This window comes from Eleutherodactylus coqui, chromosome 2 (assembly GCF_035609145.1).
Source record: "Eleutherodactylus coqui strain aEleCoq1 chromosome 2, aEleCoq1.hap1, whole genome shotgun sequence".
Taxonomy (NCBI): Eukaryota; Metazoa; Chordata; class Amphibia; order Anura; family Eleutherodactylidae; genus Eleutherodactylus; species Eleutherodactylus coqui.
Window position 1 is genome coordinate 127,675,108 of NC_089838.1, and position 20,121 is coordinate 127,695,228.

A 20,121-nucleotide genomic window follows, 5' to 3' on the forward strand; every position below is an offset into this window, starting at 1 on the left:
ACTCTACATTGATTTCCCAAGTTATAGTAATAATTTCCTTTGAGATGACCATTGTGAGTGACCAAATGGACATACTACATAAAAGAGTCAGAAAGGAGTTCTGGAAGATGAGAATCACTTTCTATACATTTTGCTGTTTAGTTATACTAATACTCCCTGTTGCTCATTGCATTGATTACCGGTTTCTTGTAGAATTACATTACTTTCTGAATAGTCTATAAAACTCTGCAATTACTGTTCTCATTTCCATCTCTCAATTACCTCTTATGGTTCTCTTGGCAATACCCTACAGCTTTCCCTTACAACATCCTTTCCTGTTTACAGGGCTTCTTCTATTATGCACAAGTTTTATGTCTCAATTTTATAAGCTTGCATGTTTATTTGTTTTGAATACTAGTCATTGTACTTTTCTACTTTCTCAAATTGGAAAAGGCTGTGGAGTATGTTGGCAGTAGATACAAGTATTTATCATTTCTTACATAGCACCAACAGAGGTAGTGCTGTACAGAGATCGTCACCATTCACATCAGTCCCTGTCCCCAATGGGGCACACAATCTAATTTGACTATCTCATGCCCACACACAATGGGGCAAATTTCATAGGAAGACAATTAACCTATCAGTCTGTTTTTGTACTTTGGGAAGAAAGCATGCAAACTCAAAGAAACAGTAGAAATTCTATACAGATGTTGTCCTTGGTCAGATTCGAAACCAGGGCCTCAGTGCTACAAGGTAACAGTTCTAACCTTGGAGCCCCTGTGTTGCTTATATATACAGTATTGGCATCTCTCTTTCATGTGTTCCTATTATATCAACATAAATGCTAAAAATAAAACTTGATGACTAAATAAACGAGTCTAATTCACATTAGTAAAATAAGAAGGAAGCTGTCCTGTTAAATGTCTATTTTCACAAGGTGTTCCCCCGACAATTCAATAACACTGGTTGGCAAGCTTACATTGTTTGATTCAATGTATTTACAGAACAAAAAAGTAGAACACAAAGGAAAGTGGTTTCATAGCTGCTAAATGGATTGGTAGTGAATTGAGGCAGAGCCAAAGCAAAGAATTTATCTATTCATAAACAGTATTCCATAAATATTAGTGAAAGGAACATTTATGCCATGTAGGTAATTATTCAAGGAGTACTTGCAAGACTAGGTAATACCGACCCAGTCAAAACTGCATCTTGTATTTGGGATGCCGTCCAAGCAAAAGTGTTGCTCCTATCCAGAACTTGAAATTGTGCAGTTATCCCTTCTCCCTGACAACAGAGAATGTTACTCCATCTGTTTCTTTTAGAACATTAACATTGTGGCCAGGCTAAAGTGCTCATTGGCGTTTTCTCTCTTTCTTTCTGGGAGAAAAGTTTTCAACTGTAGTAGCAGCAAACGCCAAAAATCTAAATACTACTGTATTTTTAACAAATGGGAAAAGCTAGAAACACATTATCACAGACTATAAAGCTGGATTACGTTACTTATTGCCAGTACTAACATTTAATTTAAAGTTACTTGTAGGAATCAAGAGAATAGCTTCAAGGCCCTGTGCCCACAATGAAAGTGATCTGGGCCACCGGGAATTCAATCATTGGCCATATACCAACTACTATAGCAATAATACCATTGATTTGGTTTGATAAAATGTATTTAAAAAGCACTTACCACTCGCATTTTTCATTTAATAAGTGCTCAACTCGATCAAGGAGGTTTTGATCACCAATGGCCCCTACTTCTCAGGCATTGCCCTAAAGACTGAAAGATTAGTTTACCTCTGACCATGTTTCTTGAGCTATATCTGACTTAATCATCAAGTTGCAGATGACAATGTGTATGATGACTTCCTACTGTATAAAAGAGGGGTTCCAAGATGTTTTGGGGTAGAGGAGCTACTCATTTGGCTTTGGTGATCTGGTGCTTAATATATTGGCCTTAAAGTTCCAAAATAGGATATTTCAGATGTAATCAATATAGAAACACATAAATACCTGGCAACTTAGTTGTTAGACCCAACAAGAAGACACTAAACAACAACAAACAATCACAGATTGCATAACAAATGTGATACCAGATGATATTTGTAAAGGCTGGTTTACATGAGTGGATGATCGCTTAAAGATCGCTCAAACAACAGCTTGAGCGATTATTTTGCATAAAAATTAATTGGTATTTAAGTAGCTACTCAGCTACTTAAATACCAATTAGGTATGCAAATGAAGCCTTCCCTGAATGCAGTAAGGCTATTATCTGTGCTCAGATCCTTTGTTCTCAACGGGGAAAACAATGCTATCAGCACTCCCCATGGAGAACTCCTGATAAAAGTAAGAGACGATTTTTATGTTGGACTGAATTTAACGATCAGACAATGGGAGCACATATACATGCACCGATTATCGCTAAAACGATTGCCGATTAGCGATTTTTTTGCGATAATTGGCTGGTGTAAATGGGCCTTTAGGTAGAGTCAAGAAATTGTGAGAACTGCAACCACAAAGGTGTCCAGACATACTGTTGCCATTTACAGCAATAAATAAATATATTAAAGGTTCTTATAATAGAACAATGATCATAATTTCTATACAGTAATATCAGCTATTAGACTACACAGATAGGTATGGTTATGTTGTAGCGATGCCCGTACCATAACCGTACCCAGATAAAGAAATAGAAAGAACAGCAGTTCCTAGATAAGTAATGACAGCCTTAGTAGTGTCCAAAGATTAAAGGGGTTTGTTCCAGACTAGACAAAAAGGTATGAATCTGTCTCTGGACTCTGTCTGGTATTATGTCTTATGCCCATTCAAGTGACTAGAGCTGAATGGCAATACCAGACACAGACCATGGACAGGAAGTCCAAAAAGCTAAGTGAAGGAAATTTAGTGCATCCACAGTGCACTGCTGAAGATACTGCAAGTACACCACACTTCACTGTGCATGGCCAGGACTGCACTACTATTTACAGAAATGGCACCAGCCGGATGACTATTGAGGAGTAATTAGCAAACATTCCTCAATAAATTCAGTATAATACAGTTTATCTAAAAGCATCATGCTAAAGCTATTGAAGAATGGGCTAATGCAGTGGTGATAGTAGTGTAGGGGGTATAAGCTTACTAATAGGTTCCCTTTAAGGAAAAGCATTCCATCAGCATGTTATGACACATTTTCATTTCTCAATTCCTAAGGGCTGACTTAGACGGGCCTATATAGATCGTGGCGAGGCCGGAGAGGGGGCGGGAGCTCAGTGCACTAGCTCCCGGCCCGCCTCCTTCCCTTGCAGAGATGGGCAACATATATCCGCTGGGTGTGAAAGCCCAACTGATATACGCCCATCTGAATAAGCTCTTAGACTTAGGCCTTATTCATACAACCGTATATACGATGCTAATTAAGCATGTTAAAAAATCGTGACCATCTGAAGCATCAGAGTGATTTTTAGGCATTTAAAAATGATCGCGCCAGGTTTAATAGGACATCAGCAATTAAAACCGGCAACTGGTTTTACTCAGAACGTGACACGATAGGTCTTGCCGTATAATTTGCAGAGATGCACTGGAGTCTCCCATAGACTTCTATGGGAGGTGAAAAAAAAAGGGGGAGGGAATTTAGCTGCATGCAATGGTGGGAAAAGATTACAGCTGCCTCTATTTAAGCATTATAAGTCATTCTGAGGATTTCTACTGACCAAGGGATTTCCGCTGTACAGCATATTTCTTTCACCCATACGCCAAAGCTGTCCATGTGAATAGACAAGAAAACGCTAATTGAGATTGGGACTTGATCGTGGCTATTCTTCATTCATGTAAATTTTAGCTGCAATTGGCTGAGCGTAAAAAAAACGCATACGGTCGTCTGAATAAGGCCTAGATTTTTACTTAATCCATAAAAATGCTGTTCATGTGGTGTCTCTTTTGACTCAAAAAGCTGCATCAAAAACTCCACAAAAACTGTGGCTTTAAAAAAAAGCTGTGTGTGAAACCACTTTTAGGGTATATTACACTTGGCAGATTAGCTGCAGATTTTCTGAAGAGGAAAAAATCTGCAACAAATTGCCATCAAGATCTGAGTCAAAATAAATCCCACACCTGAAGGGGTGAAAACTGCTACATATCTGCACCAAAATCCATGTTAAAATCCACACAAAAGTGTGCAGACTTTAACACATTTTGATGTGGATTTGCTGTGGATTTTTTCTGCTGTGGAAACTTTGCAGCAAATCCACCATGTGTCAACACACCCTTTTTGTGTGCCAATACCAGAAGTGGGTCCAGCAAGAAGGAAAAGCTTAAGGCCAGATTCATATGGGCATGCTCATTGTCATATTTTACTGTACATTTTCCACCCACAAGGTATATTAATTTGCATGCAGCAAACAAAGATGCACCAATTGAACTGGCTAATTAGGCAATAAGGTCCAGTTGTGTCCTTTTTCCTGCTTAATTACGCAGCGTATGGGGAGGATTGGGACAAAGCCATATGTCTGACTCATAAGATGACGATCTCGAGTAGTCATCAGGAGCTAAACTACAAGCTACAGTATTAACGAGGTGGTACCGTACACCGATGCGCCTGGCTAAGTATGGTAGGGGAGCTTCTGACCTGTGTTGGCGATGCCTAAAAGAGGTCGGTACACTCTCACACATATGGTGGTCATGCCCTCGGGTTTGGACACTCTGTAAAGAAATAAAGTTCCTGTATAATGCTCTGAACAAGGGATCCCTTACATTGACCACTGAGATGGCCCTCCTGTCGATCCTCCCGGGATCTATAAAAACTAACAGGAGAAGGTCTCTCAGGTTTTATCTCCTAGCTATGCGAACGGTGGCACCTAGGCTATGGAGATCCCAGGACCCTCCCACAAGAGTGAATTGGGTGATTGCTCTAGACGAAATAAGCCGTATGGAAGAACTGAAAGCAAGAGATGATGCAAAATACTCCGCGTATCATGCTACTTGGGAACCCTGGTTAACGTTTCGCAGATCCCCAAGGTTTGATCAATGGCTGGTGAGTGGAGCTATGCCTAACTAACAATAAGTTTGTAGCAATGTGAGACGGACTTGGGACCAAGATTCTTCTTAACCTTCTCTTTCTCTTATCTGTTCTTTATACCTATTCTCCCTTCTCTATTTTGCATACTGTTCTTTATATTTCCTCTATGAACCTTTCCTCTATACCCCCCCCCCCCCCCCGTGAGGTCCTGAGGACACCTATAGGCACCTTTATGGGACCCCTCCCCCCCCCCTCCATACCCTTCACTGCCCCCTCTTCTTTCTTTCTCCTTCTCTCCCTAAATCCTACAAAGTTATATAATTTACAGTTATATATAAGCATTTGTTTGAAGCAACTATAGGTAGCAGTAGAATGGGGTGGGTGGGATGACAAGTTTTATGGAAAATTTACTAAGCAAGAGTATATTAAGCAAGAGCACCGTCGTGAAGCGACAACTTACAGCAAACGGGGGCAAATTTTGTGATCCCTTGGTTTAGACGAGGATTTAATAGTAGTAATGCTAAAGTTTGATATGCTTTTCATAATGATTGTACTGTGGAATACTTTAATAAAGTACATTTTGAAGTAATTACGCAGCGTATCATGCATCTCCTAGCGTATTGTGTGCACATTTGCCCCCCTCATTGACTTCAGGAAAGTAGAGTATGCTGCATTTTTGTTTGCATGACCTAAATGAGCGCAGATTATGGGCATGTGAATGGACCCATTGAAATCATTTTGAATGTGCAAACACACGCGCAAATACTTCCATGTGAATCTTGCCTAAGACTTTTATTTTGAATCTACTTCTGGCTTTGGCTCAAAAACCTGCATTAAAAACTTCCAATAAACCTCTGTATGAAACGACGTTTATGCAGAAATTTGCCAATATCCGTGATTTATATAGAAATTTGACCAATATTTTCTATTGTAGAATATGTCATTTTTATAAAACCGTCCAAAAAGAAATATATATAGCTGCATCATATACTGTGAAGATACAGTGAAAATAATTTTGAAACTTCCTAGTGAAAATTGTGATGAATGGCAGTCCTGCAGTATCTAAGGTATAGTGGCCAGAGGCCAGTGTGTAATTGGAAATTAAGCATGTGGGCCAAAACTGTCCACCTACTCACTGATGGATAAAAGACGTAAAATGTACAATAAGTAGGACATTGTTTAGAGTTAGAACATTAATTTTCATAAATGGGAACATTTTGTTCAGAAGAACAATTTCTATTTAACTCCAAACCGATAGCAAAGTCAATATAGAGACAGCTAAATATATGGAAATAGAAATTCACATCTATGCTTTTAGTAACTTTCTTTGATCAATTAGTAGATGAAATGTTAATGTCAGTATAATCATAAATTTATACTCTAAAAACACTGACATAAAATTAATTAGATTTAAATTATCCAATTACTATCGTACATGCACAAATCAGACCTGCCAACCACAAGGGCAGCATATTGTCTCTTGGACCCTCTCCATATGATAGTAGTAATAGAATAGAACACTTTTCTGTCCATTACAAATATGGATGTTCAAAAAGGTAAATACTACCTAAGGGTGCATTCACACGATAGATATCGGCTGGGTTTTCACGCCCAGCCGATATACGGTGTCTCTCTCTGCAGGGGAAGGAGGCTGGAAGAGTCGGGAGCAGTGCTCTGAGCTCCCGCCCCCTCTCTGCCTCCTCTCCGCCCCTCGGCACTATTTGCAATGAGAGGAGGCGGAACGGGGCGGGGCTAAGTTGCGCAAATTAGCTCCGCCCCTGTCCCGCCTCGTCTTGTTGAAAATAATGTATGGGGCTGGAGAGGAGGCAGAGAGGGGGTGAAAGCTCAGAGCACTGCTCCTGGCTCTTCCAGCCTCCTCCCCCTGCAGAGAGAGACGCCGTATATCGGCTGGGCATGAAAACCCAGCCGATATACGGTCGTGTGAATGCACCCTAACTTGTCTGCTTAGGCTTATGAGAGTTATGGTTCCAACTAGTAGCTGAGTAATTAACATATGGAGATGACTCCACCATCAAATCAATATTCATTAGTATTACGCTCAGTGAGAGAAACAAAATATTATTCAAACAGATATGATATCTTTCGATGGCTAACAAAAACAAAAGAAATGGTAATAAACAGCTAACTTTCGAGATTAGTTAGGTTTCTTCGTCTCTTCATCTGGCATAGTATAACAACAGGGCAAATAGTGAGGTAAGCTTCACAGCATTGCTGATGTCATTGAGCTGTCAAATTCAGATAGTTTAAAGCACTATTTTTCTGCTGGATGATGGGCTTGTTTCCTCCTCCGCCTGTAATCTAATCAAGTTCACCTGCTGCCTATTTAAACCATCTCCTCCATAGGAAAGGTGCCAGTTATAGTCTAAGTATGTGCCTGGTTCTTGCTGCTAGTTTGGGCTTTTTATTGTCCTCTATTATCTACTGGCTGTCTTTGTTCCTCCCACCCTGGTTATCAGTCGTCGACTACTCCACTGACACATCCTGGTGGGATTAGCCTTTTCAGGGTCGACGCTCTACTGTCTAGTGTAGTGGTTGGTGCAATGACAAGCTGTAACTAATGTGGTACAAGAATGCAGAGTTACACAAACTCCTAATAGTTTATGGAAAATGTGGACAAAATGTCAGAAGAGCACAAATGTTTGGATAAAAGTACCCGAAACAATATCACTGATGTCTATCAACCGGCTTATCTGATGTGTCAACCTGATAGGATAAGTTGTTCCATACCATGCCAGAAACCTCCCAAGTCAACACTAGCATCAGTTTTTACCTTCTTCTAGCAACATCTTACGTCCAATGTTTGGGCAGCAGCATGACACATCAGTTTTCCAAAATCCAAAGGGCATTATATTCTGATGAAGAACCATCCATAACCTAAAAGGCTGTAGTAACAACTTTATCCTGGAGGTGCAGAGCATTGCATTATTTACTGTGATTGGCTGTTATTGACAGCGGAACAGGATCTGGATTTTACAAGCTTCATCATATGGACTGATGAGACCAAAATAACTGAGATAGGATATTCAACATGTATAATCAACAAATTTGAGCAAGACGAAACCCACGGGCCATTAGGGCATGTTGCAACCAATAAAAGGACAGCGTTAATGTCTGGCTAGGCAGGTTTAGTCAGCAACTAATCGCTCTGGTCCTTTATGAGGATCTCAATGGAGAATGATATTATTCGGCAACTTGTCAATGCCTTTATTGAAGAATTACCCCTTGCACAGTTTCATAGGACATATTTTCAGCACAAAGGTACCCCTGTGCACCAACCACAACCAATTTGAGGCTGGATACATAATGCTTTTATGGGTCACATCATTGCACGGCACAGGGGTGGAACTATGCGGCCTGTTAGTTCACAAGATTGCATTCCACTTGATTTTTATGATTCATTAACCTGTCTGAACATGTCTGCGATGGCTGCTGGGATCTTTCATGCACGCGCGAAAATTTTCACTTGTCGGCAGCACATTGATGTTCTGCTAACAAATACAATCTGTATGGGACAAACCATCGTATTAACAATCATTCATCCCCATACTATTGAGCTATCTGCCCATGTAACCAAGCTAACATCATGCTATATAGTCAGTAGGCTCTTGTTACTATCTGCAGATTATCTGCCAATGTAAAACAACCCATTATCATTAAATATTGTAGTTCACAGATAAATAGTGTAAAAGTTTTATTATCTCTACCTGGTACCCCCACTATCTCTGGTCCTATGTCAAGCAATAATAATATCTTTATTTGTATACCGCTAACTAATTCTGCAGCGCTTTGAGGCAGGGAGAACACAGACAATACAACAATTAGATATGCAATAAGCAGGCTGGAAGGCGTGGGGAGCCCTGGGGAGGGGCAGAGGGACTAGGTCAGGAGATTTGGTATGCCTCCCTGAAGAGGTGTGTTCTTAAGCCATGTATCTACAACTGCCCTAAATATGTATCCTCACACCTGCTTGTCTCTTCGGCATTCCAAATTGCCTTTTAATAATGATTTTTATCTGGTTGTTGTGTTTTCAACCACAGGTACAGTTACTTTGTCTTTAATGGTGTGGCGATGATGAAGCATCATATCTGCAAGAAGTTTATTTTCTTTATCTTATTTAGAGCAATGACACTTTTTTCAACTGGCTAACACAATACCAAAATGTTTTCTTTTGTTCTCCATTTATTATAAATTCCTACATCATATTACGTGCAATATGTGATCCTGAGACATTCAAAACTGCTTGAATAACAAAGATAAACAGATACTAAATCTCAGGCATGAGGATGCAGAGCAAGGGCTACAGTACCTAAGAAGCTGCAACCTGCCGATGTTTCAATGTGGTAGTGTGCCGAAAGCATCCATAAAGATACATTAAGTGCTTAATTTGTGCAATTTAATGTGACTGTATCATTTGCTTTATGCGTGGTGCAACACAACTCTCTTTCTGCAAAGAAGCTCTTTTACATACAGAAAAACCCCAAAAGGTTGCACCAACATTACAACAATGTGAAACGTCTCTTGGTTTTGTGTCGTAAGAATTAATGCAGCATACCTGTACTTATAGCACCTGGGTTCTCTTCCAGCCATGTTGGGATAACAAGTCCACTAAACATGGAGAATCCCAAAACAAAGAGATTTCTTGAAGAGTTTAAATCCACATACTGAAAGAAAAAATACCAATTGTATTTTTGATGTATAGATTAATGTTACTTTCAGACATCAGCTCCTCATTTATACAAGGATGGAAATAGGTCACTTTTATTTTAAAAGTACAGTGAAATTCCTTTAATCTGGAATATATAACAAATGCAGGGGATATAAAAGTCTACACCCCTGTTGAAATACCATGCTTTGGTCATTTTAAAAATCTGACAAAAATAAATAGTTTCAGATTTATGTTCACCTTCATTGTGACCCGTTATCTGTAAAATTAAAACAAACTGAAATCTATTAGGGTGGAAAGAAAACCAAACACAATGTGGTTGCATTAATATGCACACCCTAAAACTAATACTTTGTTGATGTACCCTTTTACTTAATGACAGCATTCAGTCTTTTTGGGTAGGTGTCTATCAGCACCTACCTTGACTTGGCAATCTTTGCCCAGACATCTTTGCAAAAGAGCTCCAAATCTGGGATTAAGTTCTGGGATCTGGCTGGGCCATTTCAAAACTGTTGATCTTTTTCTGCAAAGCCATTCTTTTGTTGCTTTGGAGGTATGCTTTGGGTCGTTGTAATGCTGAAAGATGAAATTCCTCTTCATTTTCAGCTTTTTAGCAGAGGCCTGAAGATCTTGTGCCAAAACGGACTGATATTTGGAACTGTTCATAATTCCCTTCACCTTGACTAAAGCCCCGGGTCCAACAGCAGAAAAACAGCCCCAACGCATAATGCTTCCTCCACCATCTTCATTGCAGGTATGGTGGTCTTTTGCTGATGTGCAGTGTTGGCTTTGTGTCAAACATACGTTTTAGAATCATGGTCAAAAAGTTTAGCCTTGGTCTCTTCAGACCATGACAGGTTTTCCCACATAATTTTGGCAGATGTGATGTAGGTTTTGTCAAAACATAGCCAAGTTTGAATGTGTTTCTTTGTTATAGAAGGTTTCTGTCTTGCCACCCTACCCCATAAAGACTATGGGATTTAGTTATCATGTGCAATACACAACCTGCACTTACCAGAAATTCCTGTAGCTCCTTTCATGTTACTATAGGCCCTTTGGCAGCCTCCCAGGCCAATTTTCTTATGGTCTTTTCATGTTTTTTCTTGGTAATATCACTGTTGTGCCAAACTTACTCCTCTTCTTGCTGACTGTCTTCAGGCCTTAGTCAGACGGGCGTTTTTTCATGCGATTTGCGGATCGCATGACGGATGCGCATCCGCAAATCGGGTGACCGGTGCGCGCAAGTCGCCCGTAAATCGCCCGAAAATCTGCTCCTAGCCGCGTTTCATTAGAAATGGACCGGAGCTGTCCAGCGCATTGCATTCAATGGAGACGGCAATAGAGCCGGCTCCATTTAAAGCAATGCGCTGCGGGCGAGCCCGGGATGAATGGTCGGGAAGGGCTTAAATATATAAGCCCTTCCCTGCAATTCATCCTAAAATGTGTAAAAATAAAAAAAAATATATATATATTCACCTTCTCCCGGCAGCCGGAGCTCCGCGCGGCCGTCCTGTAGTGGGTGTGAAGGGGGTGTGAGTCAGACCTGCCCCCTGATTGGCTTAGCGCTGAGCCAATCAGAGGCATGTCTCACTCACACCCATTCATGAATTCATGAATGGATGTGAGTCAGACCTGCCCCTGATTGGCTCAGCGCTGAGAGGCAGAAGTCACTCACCCATTCATGAATTCATGAATGGGTGTGTGAGTGAAACCTGCCTCTGATTGGTCAGGGCTGTGACCAATCAGAGACAGATCATTCAGCAGGCGGGGATTTTAAAGCCCCGCCGGCTGAATAGTGCCGAGAAGCAGTTCAGGAGAACTGACAGCGGCCGCGGCTGGACTCCGGCTGCAGCGGAAAGGTAAGTATACAATTTTTTTTTATTTTAACACATTTTAGGATGAATTGCAGGGAAGGGCTTATATATTTAAGCCCTTCCCGACAATTCACCCCACGCACGCTGGCAGCCCATTGCTTTCAATGGAGCGGCTGTATTGCCGGCTCCATTGAATTCAATGGGCAAACATCGTTCTTCTCTGTCACAGCTGTTACAGCTGTGGCAGAGAAGAATGATTTGTCTTCTATATGTTCTCAATGGGGTCGGCGCTGCTGCCGCCGGCCCCATTGAGCGCATATAGAGAAGAGAACAGGAATCGCAGATCGCAGATAGGTGCGATCTGCGATTTCTGTTCTATAATTTATCGGACGAGCGCATAAAAAGCGCTCATGTGTCCGATACCATTGCAAAGCAATGGTTTTATAAAATCGCCGGACGCATGCACATGCGCAAATCGCGGCTAAAAACGCCCGTCTGACTAAGGCCTCACTTTGTTTCATGGAATATGTAATGTCTTGGAACTTTTTTAGTACCCTTCCCTTGACTGATATCTTTCTTCTTTACAGACCATGGCTTTACTTAAAAATGCAACTAAGAAAATGTCAGGAAAATCCTGACAGAGGAATTGTAGAGATAACGAGTCACATTAAAGTGAAAATCTGAAATGATTCATCTTTGTTGGAATTTGTTGGAATTTTTAACATGACATAAAATGGCATTTATTAGGTGTGTGTAGACTTTTTATATCTACTGTATATAACAATGTATGGTCATGGCTTTATTTTTCTAATTGATACTATGCATTGGCAATGATATTAATATGAAAAACTGAAAATTGCTAAATATTATATACTGTTCTTAACAGCATACACTGATCAGTCATCACATTAAAACCACCTGCCTAATATTGTTTAAGACCCCCTTGTGCCCCTAAAACAGCTCTGATCTCTCTGTGTTAGCCAAGGTGTTTGCTTTCCTCAAAGTACACTCTGGTCCCCATCCTTCTAAAACTCTGCAGAAGATACGATACAATTTAAACAAATATTGATGGAAAAGGTTTGCTAAATTTAACTGTAATTAACTGGAACTGAATACAAAATATGTAAAATATAAAAAGGATCAGCTATAAATAGGTTAATTTAATATATTATTTGCTTAATTCCAATTTCCTAAGATCAAGAACATATAAAAAAAATATTGTAAGACATGTTGCAATGCATTGATAAATATGGTGAAAGTTCAAGCCATTAGATCTTATCATGTATATATGCCATTTTACTGGAGTCTACCGTTTCTCCTTAGGGAGAGCACCTATAATGTGTGAGAAGACTTATAAAATCATCCATGCTCCTCTGGGAAATATGCAAATAAGAATATGGAACAATACCCCTACAGCACCACTTATTGGATGGCAGCATTCTTGCAAGTCAATGTCAGACTTTTTAACAAGCCTTGTAACAATGACTAGAAATTGTGAGCCAATTGTGTACATGGTTATCTTCTCTGTATGGAGATAATTCTGGTTTTGGCAAACAATTCCCATTCATTGTTACAAGGCTTGTTAAAAAGTCTGATATTGACCGAATGCTGCCTTCCAATAGTTGGTGCTGTAGAGGTATTGTTACATCTTCCCATTTGCATATTTCCCAGAGGTGCAATGATAACCTTATAAGTCTCCTCACACCTCCTAGGCGCTCTCCCTAAGGAAAAATGATACCCTTCCTGACCCACATCTATAGGTCTCTCACTAGCCAAGCCAGCAACCTGCTATACACTGGAGAGAGACAATCATTCTGAAAAAGTTGTTTGAGTTGATTTGAAGGATTGCTGCCTTACAATAGGTAGTGCTCTAGAGGAATTGTTCCATTTTTTCATTTGCATAGTTTATTGGAAAATGCAACATAACACAAAACTCCTATCATGCAAGAATAAAACAACTTAAAAGACAGTTATGATTAAGTATTGTACAAATTCATCCTAAAATGTGTAAAAATAAAAAAAAATATATATATATTCACCTTCTCCCGGCAGCCGGAGCTCCGCGCGGCCGTCCTGTAGTGGGTGTGAAGGGGGTGTGAGTCAGACCTGCCCCCTGATTGGCTTAGCGCTGAGCCAATCAGAGGCATGTCTCACTCACACCCATTCATGAATTCATGAATGGATGTGAGTCAGACCTGCCCCTGATTGGCTCAGCGCTGAGAGGCAGAAGTCACTCACCCATTCATGAATTCATGAATGGGTGTGTGAGTGAAACCTGCCTCTGATTGGTCAGGGCTGTGACCAATCAGAGACAGATCATTCAGCAGGCGGGGATTTTAAAGCCCCGCCGGCTGAATAGTGCCGAGAAGCAGTTCAGGAGAACTGACAGCGGCCGCGGCTGGACTCCGGCTGCAGCGGAAAGGTAAGTATACAATTTTTTTTTATTTTAACACATTTTAGGATGAATTGCAGGGAAGGGCTTATATATTTAAGCCCTTCCCGACAATTCACCCCACGCACGCTGGCAGCCCATTGCTTTCAATGGAGCGGCTGTATTGCCGGCTCCATTGAATTCAATGGGCAAACATCGTTCTTCTCTGTCACAGCTGTTACAGCTGTGGCAGAGAAGAATGATTTGTCTTCTATATGTTCTCAATGGGGTCGGCGCTGCTGCCGCCGGCCCCATTGAGCGCATATAGAGAAGAGAACAGGAATCGCAGATCGCAGATAGGTGCGATCTGCGATTTCTGTTCTATAATTTATCGGACGAGCGCATAAAAAGCGCTCATGTGTCCGATACCATTGCAAAGCAATGGTTTTATAAAATCGCCGGACGCATGCACATGCGCAAATCGTGGCTAAAAACGCCCGTCTGACTAAGGCCTCACTTTGTTTCATGGAATATGTAATGTCTTGGAACTTTTTTAGTACCCTTCCCTTGACTGATATCTTTCTTCTTTACAGACCATGGCTTTACTTAAAAATGCAACTAAGAAAATGTCAGGAAAATCCTGACAGAGGAATTGTAGAGATAACGAGTCACATTAAAGTGAAAATCTGAAATGATTCATCTTTGTTGGAATTTGTTGGAATTTTTAACATGACATAAAATGGCATTTATTAGGTGTGTGTAGACTTTTTATATCTACTGTATATAACAATGTATGGTCATGGCTTTATTTTTCTAATTGATACTATGCATTGGCAATGATATTAATATGAAAAACTGAAAATTGCTAAATATTATATACTGTTCTTAACAGCATACACTGATCAGTCATCACATTAAAACCACCTGCCTAATATTGTTTAAGACCCCCTTGTGCCCCTAAAACAGCTCTGATCTCTCTGTGTTAGCCAAGGTGTTTGCTTTCCTCAAAGTACACTCTGGTCCCCATCCTTCTAAAACTCTGCAGAAGATACGATACAATTTAAACAAATATTGATGGAAAAGGTTTGCTAAATTTAACTGTAATTAACTGGAACTGAATACAAAATATGTAAAATATAAAAAGTATCAGTTATAAATAGGTTAATTTAATATATTATTTGCTTAATTCCAATTTCCTAAGATCAAGAACATATAAAAAAAATATTGTAAGACATGTTGCAATGCATTGATAAATATGGTGAAAGTTCAAGCCATTAGATCTTATCATGTATATATGCCATTTTACTGGAGTCTACCGTTTCTCCTTAGGGAGAGCACCTATAATGTGTGAGAAGACTTATAAAATCATCCATGCTCCTCTGGGAAATATGCAAATAAGAATATGGAACAATACCCCTACAGCACCACTTATTGGATGGCAGCATTCTTGCAAGTCAATGTCAGACTTTTTAACAAGCCTTGTAACAATGACTAGAAATTGTGAGCCAATTGTGTACATGGTTATCTTCTCTGTATGGAGATAATTCTGGTTTTGGCAAACAATTCCCATTCATTGTTACAAGGCTTGTTAAAAAGTCTGATATTGACCGAATGCTGCCTTCCAATAGTTGGTGCTGTAGAGGTATTGTTACATCTTCCCATTTGCATATTTCCCAGAGGTGCAATGATAACCTTATAAGTCTCCTCACACCTCCTAGGCGCTCTCCCTAAGGAAAAATGATACCCTTCCTGACCCACATCTATAGGTCTCTCACTAGCCAAGCCAGCAACCTGCTATACACTGGAGAGAGACAATCATTCTGAAAAAGTTGTTTGAGTTGATTTGAAGGATTGCTGCCTTACAATAGGTAGTGCTCTAGAGGAATTGTTCCATTTTTTCATTTGCATAGTTTATTAGAAAATGCAACATAACACAAAACTCCTATTATGCAAGAATAACACAACTTAAAAGACAGTTATGATTAAGTATTGTACAAATAAGGTTACCTGTAGATTTGACATGCCTACTGCCGCAATCATACCAAACATCACCATGAACATCCCTCCAATAACTGGCTCTGGAATTGTTATAAAAATTGCTCCAAATTTTCCAAAAAGTCCTAATACAATTAAAAGGATACCAGCTGTCTGCATTACTAAGCGACTTCCAACCTAGAAAAAAAAAATATATATATTTTAGCCCCTTTCATTCAAGGTTTTCTGAGTATCTAGAAAAGAGACACAAAACAGGACATAAAATAGCATCAAAAACGCAAAGCTAAAAACATTGATGTTGAAGAAATTTTGTCCTAAGGCAGATTTAGTGCAAGTCCACACAGGTCAGTTTTCTGTAAGGCCTATAGAAAAGGATTGTTGTTGCGAGATAACTTTTGTAAACAGTGTTATTAAAATGTCTTAATGGTTTCCTGTTAATAATATTAATTCAAACTTGTTAGGCCTAATGTCCACACGCAGGTCGTGCCCATGGCTGGTGACCCCTGCGTACCTGTGTGTTGCAGGTTGTGGTGTCCGAAGTTTGTAAGACTAGGCTATTCAGTGCAGCTTGGTTCAGGCTTTAAAGGGGTTCTCTGCTTTAGACAATCGCAATTCATTCCAAGGGTTTCTTAACCAAAACCTTATCATAAAGATCACAATCATCTGTAATTTGAGAAGTAGACAAACCTAGCAATAAGTGTTTTTACGTTGCCCGCTAAACCCAAATATTAAGGGTATATTCACATGGTGGATTTTGGTGTAGGTTTTAGCATAATCTACACCAAATCTGCGCCCCATTCATTTGAATGTGAATCTATGTCACTGCTGGAAATTCAACAGATGGATCTGTCCATTCACAAGGGCTAAATCTGCATGCAGATCTATGGAGAAATCTGTGGTAGAAATCCGTGGCTTAACCGCTGATTTCTGCAGCATTTTTAGAGGCAGAATCCAAGTGGAAAAATCCATGTTGGATTCCTCCAAGTGAACATAGACCCAGTTGGGTATTTCTGCTGTGGATTTTGTTTCAGATCTACACGCAGATTTAGCCCTTCCGAATGTGCAAAATCTGCAAAGGGTGGATTCAGTTTTAGCATGATTTTTGTTGCAGAATGTGCGCCAAAATCCGCCCCATGAGCATACTCTTACAGGACACTTATTGAAATAGAGTTTGTCTGCGTAAGGGCGGCTTCACATGACCATGTTTGCAAGCGCAAAGTCCGTGTGCGCAAAACACAGAGAATAGAACCCATTGATTGCATGTTTTGTACACACACATTTGATGCATGGAGAAAAGTAGGACTTGTTTTATCTTTCTGCAATTTGCGCAGCAAAGGCCCCCATAGAAATCTATGGGAGATGCGCAAATATGCAGGGCAAAGCATTAAGCAATGCGGGGAAAAGCACACATCTGGACTTCATTAGGCTAAATAGCCTTTTAATCCACAGAAAGAGTGTATCGCACATGTGTGTGACTTGGCCCTGCGTGCACAAAAAGTACAGTATTAGGACCTATTTACATGGCCGTAGGCGTTTTACATACGCCCGCCGGTGCCACAAAAATGCCTGCCCGGTGCATACACCCTGAGGCTGCAATGCCGTCGAGCCTGGGGAGACATTCCCCCTTCCCTCCCCAGCTCATCTCCTCTCTCCTCCCCTCTGGCCATTTGCATTGGGAGGGGGCAGGACAAGGGGGAACTAAGCTTCCACCCCCCCCTTCGCCCCTTGTCCACAGCCAGCAATGTGAGGGGGAGGAGAGGAGAAGAGACGGTCACGCTGCTAAAATCCCTCCCACCTCCCTTCTCCGGCAACTGGCATAGGCTCCCATAATAGTCAATGCAGCTGCCGCCACAGCCGTGGCAGCGCCCAGTCGGGCGGTTTTTACGCCGCAGAAATACGCTCCTGTGCACTGATGCATTGTAAGCTAATTCATCACAGGGGCAGCGTATATCGCCCGGGCGTGAATAAGCCCTTATACGCAGACACACATGCTAGTCAACCAAATCCAACCTCATTCATTCGCAAATACGTTGCAGTGAGCGTTTTTGCGCATACGCTAGTGTGTAGCTGCCCTAATGCAGGAATAGACAGGTCCTGCAGTGTGAGAACCTTTTTGTAGCTGCTTTCCTTTTTGGCATTAGGTACATTTTAAAGGCCAATTCATTGTTCTTTTTCCATTGATGTAGCAGTAGGAGGAATTCTTTTTTATTTCACAATTTTGTGGTACATATAATGTATTAAATAACTTTTGAAAACTTTTGGGGAATTGGAAAAAGACTACAATTTTGGCACTATTTTTAGGATTCATTTTTATGTTGTTCACAGTGCAATGTTATATGTAAATTCTATTGTACAGTTTGTTACAAATATGGTGCTACAAAAGTTAAACAATATTTGTTTAGTTTTGTTTCTGTTTTACTATTTTTGCATAATAAAACCATTTATTTTTACACAATAGTTTGTTGGTGTGTCAGTGTATTTCAAGACTCATAATATTTTTGAATTTCCATCAATGGAGCAGTATGCCAGATGTTTTTTTTTTTTTCGCCAGATGGACTGTAATTTTCATTGGTACTTTTTGGGGAACTTAAGAATTTTTGATTACTTTGCATTCCTTTTGTTTTCTATAATAAAGAACTTTGCAAGGAAAAGTGTTTTCTTGTATTTGTTTATTTATCTTGAACTTTCAAAACTTTTTTAAGTCCTAGTAGGGAACTTGAATATTGTTTGCTTATGTAACACATTACAATACTCTGGAATGTACTAGGGACATTGATGAGGTTCTAGAGGGAACACCCTCTGTCTATACAGCATGGCATTGGAGCTACCTGCTCATCAGGATGAACTCTTATGGTGCAATGCATTAAAAAGTTAAATTAGAATTCTCTGATAGGGTATATGAAAATTGCTTATGGCTTATGTGTATTATGAGGTTCCGCAACAGTGGCCATGTAGATTCTGCTGCAGCTGTTGGTTTTTCATGATTCTCTGTAACTGCTATAGTGTGTCATGATGTTCTGTAGCAGCTAAGGTGTATGTTATAAGGCTCTGCGGTAGTGTGTATGTGTATTATGAGGTCCTCACGGTGTGTGATAAATAATGCGATACTTAGACAGCTTGGGCTTTTTCTGACATAGTGATACAATTATGTTTATTTTTTATTGCTTACATTGTTTTAAAGGGAAAATAGGAAAAGGTTTTTAATTTTAAAAGTTTTATTTGACCTAATCTTAATTTTTTAAACTCCTTAGGGGACTTGAACTTGCAATTGTTTATTCATTTTTACAATATACTGCAGTACTTCAGTATTGTAGTATAATGTATTTTTAGTATTCGCATATTAAGCCCTGCCATAGACCATGGGCAGAGCTTAATAGGGTAAATTACATAGCAGCCCTGGGAGCCTTCACTAGGTCCAGGACTATCATGGCAGACATCGGCACCCTGTGATCGCATCAGCTGATGGTATTTTTCACTATGTCAACATTGGGATTGGTGTGATTGCTTTAAGGGTTCCTGATGAAATGTCTGTATTAAACATGTCGGACCTTGAACAATTACTAATGGGATCAGCTTATCAAAAACAATAGTTCGATCTTCTCACATCTCCAACAGTGAGGCATTATATACCCTATACCCCTGTGAGAACTTTGAACTCGTTTTTTGAGTAACCAGACAGGCAATTTTACTAGTCTGGCTACCTCACACCCTTTTGAGCAGAGTATTATTTAATCTCTGCTTCCTTACTGCCAGTTTTTGGACCAGAAGGAATTTTACTATTTATCTGACTTGCTTCATTTTTCAAATAACAGAGTTGTTGTGGACATCATACACCAACCCTCTCTGTCTAGATAAATCCAGTCTAAAGTCTCCATTGACTTTTGGTTGCCACAACAAAATCTGCACGAGGCAAGCCGATACAAGCAATATCCCTATATGGATAGTGACTAGAGATGAGCGAGCATACTCGTTAAGGACAATTACTCGAGAGAGCATTGTCCTTAGCGAGTACCTGCCCGCTCGGAAGAAAAGATTCGGGTGCCGGCGCAGGTGAGTGGTGAGCTGCCCTCCCCCACCGCTCCCCGCCCCCCGCCGGCACCCGAATCTTTTCTTCCGAGCGGGCTGGTACTCGCTAAGGACAATGCTCGCTCGAGTAATTGTCCTTAGCGAGTATGCTCGCTCACCTCTAATAGTGACCTAACCGGCTCCAATCAATATAGTCAGCTATGAGGGATATATCCTTGGTGTTTCTTTTTCTCTTTGTCTGTTT

At 40.3% G+C, this 20,121-nt stretch overlaps 1 protein-coding gene across 1 annotated transcript in view; it reads right to left on the bottom strand.

Annotated features, from left to right (window-relative positions):
- Nucleotides 1-20,121, bottom strand: part of LOC136610028 (solute carrier family 23 member 1-like) — a 175,860-nt gene that overhangs the window by 37,592 nt on the left and 118,147 nt on the right. Inside the window, exons 9-10 of the mRNA XM_066589299.1 lie at nucleotides 15,864-16,028; nucleotides 9,561-9,669 (exon numbers count right to left, since the gene is read on the bottom strand). Coding sequence (XP_066445396.1) covers nucleotides 9,561-9,669; nucleotides 15,864-16,028 — 274 coding nt within the window. The remainder of the gene's footprint in view (nucleotides 1-9,560; nucleotides 9,670-15,863; nucleotides 16,029-20,121) is intronic.